The 10,787-nt window shown below is 38.2% G+C and overlaps 1 protein-coding gene across 1 annotated transcript in view; it reads left to right on the top strand.

Moving 5' to 3' along the window:
• Positions 1 to 1,218: 1,218 nt before the first annotated feature.
• The window catches only part of LOC140155790 (TGF-beta receptor type-1-like), a 57,582-nt gene continuing 48,013 nt past the window's right edge, over positions 1,219 to 10,787 (top strand). The window contains exon 1 of the mRNA XM_072178759.1: positions 1,219 to 1,337. Within this exon, the coding sequence (XP_072034860.1) occupies positions 1,277 to 1,337 (61 nt within the window). The 5' untranslated portion in view covers positions 1,219 to 1,276. The remainder of the gene's footprint in view (positions 1,338 to 10,787) is intronic.

Below are 10,787 nucleotides of genomic sequence, written 5' to 3'. Positions count from 1 at the left end.
ATTGCACAACCCTCAAGCGCCCATCATGCAAATTTAATAGGCACTGTTCCACTCCGGGGTTCCACTACTTAAGTTGAGTTCACTTTTGATATCTTCTTAAGTAAAAAACCAGTGCTGTGGGCCAAAATAATTACACAACTTGCACACAAATTTCGCCTTTTAATATCTTTTGGGCTCAAAAAAATTGTTTGATTGGCGCAACCCGACCGACCCTAAAAATAGGCCCGACCCTAGACTTTTCCTTATTTCTTTTTCAAATTTTTTTTTTTTTAATTAAAAAAAAAAAAAGAACATAAAAAGAAGAAACAAACAAGTTCCAAGGCCTTTTATACAGCTTGAAATGTGTGTGTAAAAAGAATATTTAGGGACCGTTCACAAACACTTGTAAGGGGGGGCCTGATGCAAAAAAAATTTGGGGCCCCCCTTTACAGACTTCAAAAATTTCAGGACCCCCCCCCCTTTTTGACATGGAAAATTATGGGTCAACCCCATAGAAAAGCATATAAACTCAATTTTCCCAGGAAAATTTGTGGTCACAAACACTTGTAAGGCCGTGTAAAATTAATATTTTGGTTCTCGCCCCTCCTCCTCAATTTCTGGGATTTGTCAGATTTTTTTTGATTTTTTAGATTTTTTCAATTTTTTTAGACTTTGGAATGATTTATGAAATCTTCATACATATAAATAAGTTTATTAGAGAACAAGCATCACTCCCAAGTCTTTTTGTGGTACTCTAGGGGGTTTATCCCTCAGAATCTCAAATTTGAAAAAAAAAAAAAAGGGCCTCATCGTTTCCACGAGCACTGTTGGAGAAGACCGAAAACTACTGACAATGCTAATTTTACATTGAAAAAAAAAAAAAAAAAAAAAAACACCTCCTCCCTCATCAATTCATGAAAATCCTCTGGACGAGAACCAAAACATTAATTTTATACGGCCTAACAAGTGTTTGTGAAAAAAATTGCCGACCGATCTAGGCCTAGGCCTACACTTTTTTTATGTTACGCCAATCAAACAATTTTTAGGCCCAACCTGAATTTCAATTTTTTTCATGTAAATGTCCCAGTAGACGAGAACAAAATATGCCTCAACCCCAATAAAATTTCATGCTTCCTTCAATTTGACTGAGCTCCACCTGTGATCAAAAATTAATTTTAAAATTAATTGGTGATATCGCCCTCTATAGTTCCTCATAACATCATAACACTTCCGGGTCAGTATTATAATCGTTTCGGTCTCTGTTTGGGAGAATTACGATGATTGGAATGGTATCAAAATGACGGGATATTGGCTTTCTGCGTTTGTGTTTCTCCTACTTATACCACTAAAAGTAAAAGGTAGGTTTTAAAGACATTGTTTGTTTTATTAAAAATCGCTCGTCTCCCAGAAAAAACACATTTTGATGTTCGTGAATTGTTTGCGTCTGCTGTTTGGATTTGTGAGTGTAGCCAGGGCCAGGGACTGTCTACTGATGAAATCCGTATGCATGCATGCTGCTAGATATGTGTTGTGTAAACAAAATAAAATATTAAAATTTCTCGTAATGGTTAATGCATCAAATTTTTTGTAGCGAAAAACAGTACAGTTTTAAGGAATTTCATGATTTGTAGTGGTGCCGTGATTTTAGGCAGGGAACATCATGGATTGTAGGTATTCACTCAGTCGGACATCCGGGAACATAATAATTGTCCCCTTCGTCTTCGACTTCGTCCCCTTTGCACAAGGCTCAAGCGTGCGCATAGCAACCAGCTCGAGAAAGGGGAACTGCACATGCGCACACTGGTTTTTACAAGGCTAAATTTCCCCTTTGTGACGTCACCCCGACCAAAAGAGAATGCATGCCAGGCAAACATTAGTTAACATATTTGCTAGTCAGCCAAATTCGCCTAGACCGGTGGTGTCAGGGGTGTCTATTCTTCCAGAAAATTTAAATTATTCCCTCACCCTACCATGCGGTGTCAGTGTCACATCCGTCCCCAGATTCTTCCCTATTAAACTGCGATCCCCAAAAATGGACTCAAAAGGAAAATTTTACTTAGGCTGGTTGCTTATTTTCTTGTTCCCTCCCTTCCCTGCCTGTGTGTTGTCAGACCCAGAAACTTCTTTTCTTTATACAACTGTTAGGCTAAGTTGTGAGTTGTTGAAGACAGGCTGGCAAACACCTCTAGGCTCTATTATCTTCAGAGCTATCTGTGATTTATTATTTACAGGGGTGTGAGAGTTCAGCTTTTTTGTTTTGATTTTCAGCTTTTTTTGTACCAGTACACTTGCCCTGTACAAAAGTATAGGATCTTCCGAAATTGCAGCTTTTTGCTAGGTGTTTTGAGGTTTTTGCTAACTGTTTTCAGCTCTTTTATGTGGTGACTCACATGCCCCTGATTTATAAAGCCTAAAAGTTAGAATTAAAATTCTTCTGTAGCAGAGTTCAGAGATTGCAACTGAACTATGGCATCTAGGCCAGGGAAGGATAATCAATGGTTTAGATCTGAAGCTGAGGTTTAAATTTTAAAAGGGAAGATAAACTTGGACAATAGAGCTGTTAACTATGGTTCTGTCTCCCCTTAGAATCCCAAATGCTTCCCTAGATAGGCAGATGTCCAAACTAAAAAGAAAATGGATTTTGTATGAAATATGCAAAGCAGAGCTCCCTTAATCTTTGTGTATATTATTATATTGTCCTCAGAGGGTCTTAGGCTACATGCACAGAGAGAAAAATAACTCATCACACAGCCAATTTATGATACCACCCAATTAACATTTATTTTTTGCGGAATTAGCTGAAACGGTCAGAGCACCACACTGATGCACGAACAAGTAGGACTATCTACAGTACAGAGATTACCCATTGATAGGGAACAAAAAGGTGGGAACGGATTCTGGACATATTATTTGATGATTTTGATGGTGGATCCCACTTGGGGCAACACACCTCCAAATATTTTCCGGACACGACCATTGAAACTACCAAAAAAGACACGGTCCAGACCCTGATCCCCCTGAAAAACATGCCATACCTGGCTGAGCACACGGCTGCAAGATATCTTGCCAGCCCACCCCAACATCCGGAACGGGGACTGCGCACAGACCTGGCCAGCTACCCCCAAACACCACTGGTCTGGGACACGACCCACCAAACCCCCCCCCAGCTACAAACTGGGTGGGTTGGGCGGGATTTTCAAACGAACCTGACGCTCCGCTGCTCCAGCCGAAAAAAGTGAATGAGGAGGAGAGGAAAAACCCGCTGAAGTACCAGACGCTCACTAACAAGAGATCTGATTGGACCGAGCCTGGCAAGGTCGTAAGGCAGCCAATCAAGAAGGGGAAATAGCCCCGCCGCAGTTACTACCTCACAAGGGTGACATTACTGATATGGCTTGAGCTGGGGCAATTAATACAACCTGCCTTACTCCCCCCGAACATCGAGAAAAACCCAGCCAAAACAAAACCAACAGGGAGACCCCATGGTGACAAAACGCTTTTGAATAGACAAGCTATTAAAAACCGCACGTATGACCACTACTCACTATTGCCCAGGTAGGGAAGAATTACTGACCCAACTTTTCCCTGTGTTATGCTTAAGGATACGATACATGATTTACCGACAAGTGACTCATTTCGGAATGCGATCATGAATTTTGAAGAAAAAAAAAGTTTCTACAGGCTTTGTTGGGATTCGAACCAGCGATTCGGAACTTCCTTCGATTACGCGTCTAGCACTTTACCACTCGGCCACGGTGGCAGTTGAGTGGAGGAGTGTAATGATAAATTAAATGATAAATCTCATAATGCCATCTTTAGCCTTTTGTTTACTAAAAAAAGATGTGTTTTGTAAAGATAGATTAGCCATTTTATGCATAAAGAGCATGAACGTTTGGGAAAGGTTTCAAACAAATAATAAAGACACTGATGTGATGATGAAATTGCGTAAGTCGGGAAATATCTGTGTCGCAATGTTTTGTTTTGGTTTTAGGAATTTGACCTTAAAATTTACGACTTCATGACATTATTCAAAATCAACAAAAGATATTTCAACAGTATATGGCCCCATTCTTTCTCTAGAATGTTTTGTACATGTATGTGAAATAGCTTCAACAATGGTTCGCTGCATAATGGTAAAAACAGCCTTGACCTAAAAAAGGGCGAGAGGTACCATATTTACCGATTCAGGCTAAATTTAAAATTGATATAAAACGTTTGTTTTTTGATCGATTACAAAAATTAATTTTTGTCATATAAAGAAATTGTGTCTGGCGTGAATTACACTACAGTTTTTTATTCTTAGGGCTCTTTAACTTCTTCAAATAATTTTTTAAATGATAGAGTGAATCCCCTGGCCCTCTATAATTACGCACAAAAGATCGAGTCCCCTTAAGTCCATGGTTTCCCTCAAAATAATTATTTTTGGGATGGGAATGGGTAAAAGCCAAGGGACCACTACATGTATCATGCTAATGCTATGTACCCATTATAATTCTTCCCTAAATGATACATTTGATGAATTCACCTACCCTGTAGAGCCAGCCAGTAACCATCTATTTCATTCCAAAAATAGCCATAAAACATAATAATACATCATGTTCCAGTTAAACATTTTCCCCCAAATTAGTTAATTTAATTTTTAATCTTCCTTGAATCCTGTTGATTTTCTTCTGTTTTTCCCCTCTATTTATTTTTATTTTTCAAAATGCAAAATTCTTCCCCAAAGGGGTAAAATTATTCACTCCCCTTGGGGGGGGGGGGGATTAACGAAAAAATAGACGCCCCTGATTACACAATACATATTTACATAAAACTTTTCCAAGAACAGGTACATTGTAGGTCAAGGAAACCTACATAAATATGTTGTCTATACTTCACTTGACCCAAATATATGATTTTTTATGGTGATGAAACACTCGCACATGGAATTTTAGAGGGATTTTGATAGCAGTTCCACATAAAAAAGCTGCTATCATCATGAGACTAAGATCTAGAAACACCACCAAAATGCTGTTTTGGGGAATTTTGCTAGCTTAATCTTTTTGATGAAAGTCATCTTTGACAAGATGTAACTTTGCTACGGAAAGTGCTCTGACAAAAAGGTTTTCAGTTTTGGCTTTCTTTACTCAAGGGCTTTAATTTGATATATAAAATGATGGTAAATTTGAATTCACCTGGCATATACCTACATCATGGGGAAGAAGATCCGGGCGATGGCGATGCATGACCTGTATCTGCATTCCTTTTAATTAAAATTTTACAGCAGTACTAGGCACATCTACATGCATCAGCAAGCTATTATGCATTGTAAATGTATTGTGAATGAAGTAAGTAAAATTTGTCCCAAGCACCAATTTTGACCAGCTGCACAGTGACATCGCCCCGATATCTTCATGGTAGAAATCGCTATGGTAGGTTGAATCCACAGCCACCCATGGCCATTTTATTCGGACCTTATGAGATGCATAATTAGCGAAGTGACCTGACTAAGGCTACTGACAATAACCGGGGTAATTGATTTCTCGCTGTGTGAGTAAGCTTGTATACGACATTGCGGTCAACCGCGCTGTAGTCCATACAGGACCAACGCAATATAAAATTAGAGTTTTGGTCAATGCGCACGGCCAATTTTCAAAGCGCACGCTAACGACTATCATATCTGTTCAACACGTATTTTCAAGTGTATGAGACCACATCTGGTTTCTTGAGACGAAATCATTTACGGGAGATATTCATCATTTTCTAACCCAGTATCCGAAGATTTTCGTGTGTATCGATCCCGTGTATTCATTTTAGTGTGTCTGCTGCACCAAATAATTATTAGCCAGGCGATGTCGGTGTGAGCTGCACATCCAAATTTCAGTAGTGTTACGCAAAGGGGGACGGGTAGCAACAGCTCCCCCTCCACATTTTTGTCATTCAGGGGGGATTGCACTCAGTCAGGGAAATACACTTCTTGAGCATTCCTGGCAAAAAAATAAAAATTGTGGGTCAAGAATTAACAATTCTATCTAGTCTGATTACAGTGAGCGAAGCCAATCGAAATTTTGAGCAGTCGTTGTAGTCTGGAACTCTTCCCAGATCCCAAGTTTTAGAGTGTTCAGAACTAATAGAATGAAACTAGAGCGGTTACCGCACCATAGCTGAACCATGATGCTTCGGCAGTATATTGTGGAATATCACTGTCACCGGGGGGCTCATACCTTCTTGGGACTCCCAAAAGGACCCAAAATAGGAATATCGACCTGGTGCTATGAGCAGTGTCATCCACAGTGGGGAAATTATTTTTTATTATATATTCTCTACTTCTGATCTCTTTCATTTGACACCACTCAGGGGGTCATACCTTCTTGGGATTTTGAGATACTGTACATGTAAAACAAGTTAATTTCGCGAGCAATTTAATTTCTTGAATTTCGCGAGCACCTCAGATTCGCGAAATTAAATTGCCGCGAAATTACATTTGTGAAATACGCTTGTAATAACTGGTGCCAAATTCGGCAACCCTAACTCAACAAATTAAATCTTGAATATTCAGGCCTTGTCTTTTGAGGCTCGCCTAAAATTGCATGAGGAGCGTGCCTGGGAGCGTGAGGAGTGTGACCCCCGGTGGGGAAATACTTTTAATGTATCCTTTACTTCTTTCTCTTTCATTTCACCACTCAGGGTCATACCTTCTTGGCATTTTAAGATATAAAAGGACCCAAAATAGGAATATCAACCCAGGTCTTATGAGGAGTGTGTCCCCAGTGGGGAAATAATTTTAATGCACTCTATACTTCTTTCTCCACTCAGGGGGTCATACCTTCTTGGCATTTCGAGATATGAAAAGGATCCAAGATATGAATATTGACCCGGTTCTTATGAGGAGTGTCACCCTCGGTGGGGAATTTTTTTAAAATACATTCTTGACTTCTTTCTCTTTCATTTGACACCACTCAGGGGGTCATACCTTCTTGGTATTTCGAGATATGAAAAGGATCCAAAATATGTATATTGACCCATGTCTTCTGAGGAGTGTTACCCCCGGTTGGGAAATTATTTTCATTATATTCTTTACTTTGTTCTCTTTCATTTGACACCACTCGGGGTACATACCTTCAAGTAAGTAACATACAACAATATATGCTGAGTGATACCATTTCATGGTTCAGCAAAAATGTAACATACGTAAGCACCGGGAAAATGCACGATTTTTGAGAGCAAATTTCGCGCACCAGTTTTAGAAAATTTGTCCATAATATTCCCAAAATGCATGCATTTTCCCAAAAAAGTTCAAATTTGTAGTTTTTAAAAAAAATTTAAATGTTTTCTTTTTTTCCTCGGAAATCGGAATTCCTTCCACGGCAGGGGTGGAATTTCGCCGCGAGTCGACTCGCGCAGAGACTCCCGTAAAATGACTTCAGTCAACTTGAACGGCTCATTCACTCAGCAAACTTACGTTCAAGTTCAACACCGGAATTCAACCACAGATTCTCAACACATTGAGAATCTGTGATTCAACACTCCCCATCACGAAAACACAACCAGCTTTTAACTCCGCTCATTTTACACGACGGCACTGCGACCCGAATTGTGTGCTCACTTCCAGGTTCATGTTTACGACTGTCAAAATTGCAATGTGCTTTTTTCTGCATGGATTGTATTGCAGATCGCTATGGATTCTTTCAATTGCAGTAAAAACTTACGTTTTTGGAAAATGAATACTTTAAAAATGGATATCTTAGAAAAATTTTTAAAATTCGCGGCCGAACCTAAAATGTGTGATTATACCCAAAATTCGTGAATTTCTGTGTTTTTTGCGCATCGCGAATTCTCCCGGTGCTTAAATATACGTTATATTAAAAGTTTCATAAAATTCTATATATTCAATCAATTTTTGAGGAGAAAAAATGCAAAATAACAAACACCAAACCTTTATTTTGGAATTGTATGTTTTCTTCAACAGTCAGCAGATGATTGTAAGATTGAGTAGATGTGTCTTCTTATTACTGGCAGACAGACCTTTCTGCAACAACCTTCATGCTATTTTAATCTCTCTTGGTGCAGTTTGTATAATGTCATCAATTCTGCATGTTTTATTTGTGTACAGAATTTGTGGTTGTCATGGAAATGTTGATTGGTTCCCATTGTATATTGAAATTGATGGTGACACTTTGTGTTCAATTCATAACCACATTTAAAGAAAAAATATACATGATCATAAAAAGTACCACCCACAAAATACTTTAGTGACTTTATATTGTACAGTATCTTTGAACTTTCTCTTTGTAGCCATAAAATTGTAAAATTTGTGTATAATTATTCACATTTTTCATGATTTCGCCAATGGTTGATAAATACTAAATAGCAATATAAAGTTACAATGCCAATTACAAAGGGCGTTTGTCTTTGCTTGATCTGTCACAGGCGGTATAGGACACAGAGACGTGACGTTCGAGGCTGGCAAAAATACAAGGCTGGCAGCCCCATTCAAAATGGACGGTTAGCAGTTATAAATTGAAAAACAACATACTTACAGTGGGTTACATTGTCATATACCCAAACGGTTTTAGAGTAAGATAATTTTGCTTTGACAGCACATATAATTTAGAATTGTTTGTGAAAATTTCATGATTATGTGTTAATCCAATGGCGACGTGAAAATGGCGATATCGCATCCGCCGCCACCTGTCTGTGAGATCCTTTGATTTTTGCTACATGCTCAGGCTGCATGAATGAAGTATGTCATTGGAAAAAAAATAACTTGTTTCCGTTGGAATCCAAAGTTATTCATTTATATTTTGGGTTCAACAAAAACCAAAGAAGGCACCAGTTGTCCAGTTCTATATTGTTTATGCAAAAGCAAACTTAGTCTAATTACTGTAATTAGTTCGATATTAGGCAACTTATCTTATTCTTCCATGATGCAACTGAACTGGGTATAGGTCATAACTGCATTATGAGAACCCTCATCTATTAGTGAATATACTTAGACCAAAGGTCATTTGAAGTCAACTTGTAAAATACCATTAAATTTAACTTAAATGGTTAAAATTTGGTCTTACTGTAAAAGTGGTTATTTTTGCACGTGTAATTTTTCGCGCTGTGCCGATTGAACTACATTGCTAGTTTTTAATTTCATGATTTTGAGTTTTCTTACATAGACCCATACATTAAAAGAACATATTTGTGCATTTTTATTTTTGCGGTAGCTGTGTTGCGCACGAAAAGCGCAAAAATAAATGTAACACATTTCCCAAATTTAAATCGTCCCATGGTGGAGGCATCCCAATCGTCGACTTGGATCGAAAAATGCAACATTTCAAATTTTTTAAATGTTTAAACGAGGAGTGATTTTCATAAACCAATTTTTTTTTTTTTTAGTCATAACATAATACCAATAATGGAACACCAAGTTCTAGCAAAGTATGTGTTGGTTGGACTTGGATATATATGCATTCTGAATATCTAACTATATGTGATCAGTCAGTATGCCTCCACAGCTGTTGCCACCTCTTCATGAATCAAATTCATACATTATGAATATACGTGATGCATGAAACCTAATCAAACTCATGTATGTGTTTACTAATAAACAACAGGGGACCACCGCGTAACATTAATGACTTCCTTGTGTGCATGGTTTGGAATGACTTATGCGCAAGTGTATCCTACTTGAACAAATTACACACTAACACACACAACTATCATATGATTAAACTTTGAAATTGGTGTGCTTGTGGATCAGCTATTTGATTTTTAAAGGGCAAAATAAGATATTTAAGTTAAAATTGTATTCTATTTAAAAAAGTGATACTTTACTTTATGGAATCATCAAGTAAATTGAAAAGTGGTGGTTGTGAATGAGGTTATGGTTTATTTATTTGCCTCAGTTATTTTTGAGTTATTCTGAAAGGTTTAATCATTTTGTTTGTTGGAATATCCTTCCATGATCCCTTTGCACAATGCCCTGAAAACAATTGATGCATTTGGTACATTTCATGATTGCCTTGCAAGTTAACAATCTTGTTTTAACACAACAAATCAGCAGTGTGGTGGCTAATTTGTAGTATTATTAGGGAAGCAGTGGCTAGCCAGGTTATGTTGCAGTTTTGTGCCCCCCCATCAGGTCCGGTGGCCCACCCCCAATTTCTTGCCAATAGCCAATAGGACGAATCATGCTAGGGCACAGTATGGAAGGCAAATATGACGCCATCAAACAACTATGAATTTATTCCATCATATTCTACATGTAATCAGATAATTAGCTTGTGAAATTGCCCTGATTTATGTGGATGGGGTCATCGAGTATTGAAGTTGAATAGACAAATGTTAATGAAGGTACCATACAGTAAATATGTGCACTGCCAAACCACATAGTCCTGAGGTGGGTGGGTATATAGTTAGAGCACACATCATTATGCTTTGAAAACACTGCATAATTTCCGGCTACATCGAAAGACATGCACTTATACAGGTCTCCTTTGATTTGTAAGATTGTTAATAAAGAGTAGGGCTTTGCATTGATTTTGTGCCTTTAGGTGTCCTGTGATTTCATTATTTTACATGTGGTCATGCATAGATGTTCATGTTCTGTCTCATGTTGAAGATAGTCCGACATGTAGGACCTTTTTTTCTTATTTACCAGACAATGTTGAGCTCAGACTATGACCACTATCTCATATCTATGGCGCAAGAAAGACGAATCGCGAAAGTCCAGTGACCGCGCCGCCCGAAAAAAACGTGTAGGACCTTTTTTTCTTATTTACCAGACAATGTTCAGCTCAGACTATGACCACTATCTCATATCTATGGCGCAAGAGAGA

Source organism: Amphiura filiformis, chromosome 6, assembly GCF_039555335.1.
Source record: "Amphiura filiformis chromosome 6, Afil_fr2py, whole genome shotgun sequence".
NCBI lineage: Eukaryota > Metazoa > Echinodermata > Ophiuroidea > Amphilepidida > Amphiuridae > Amphiura > Amphiura filiformis.
This window is presented reverse-complemented; position numbering and strand designations above follow the sequence as displayed.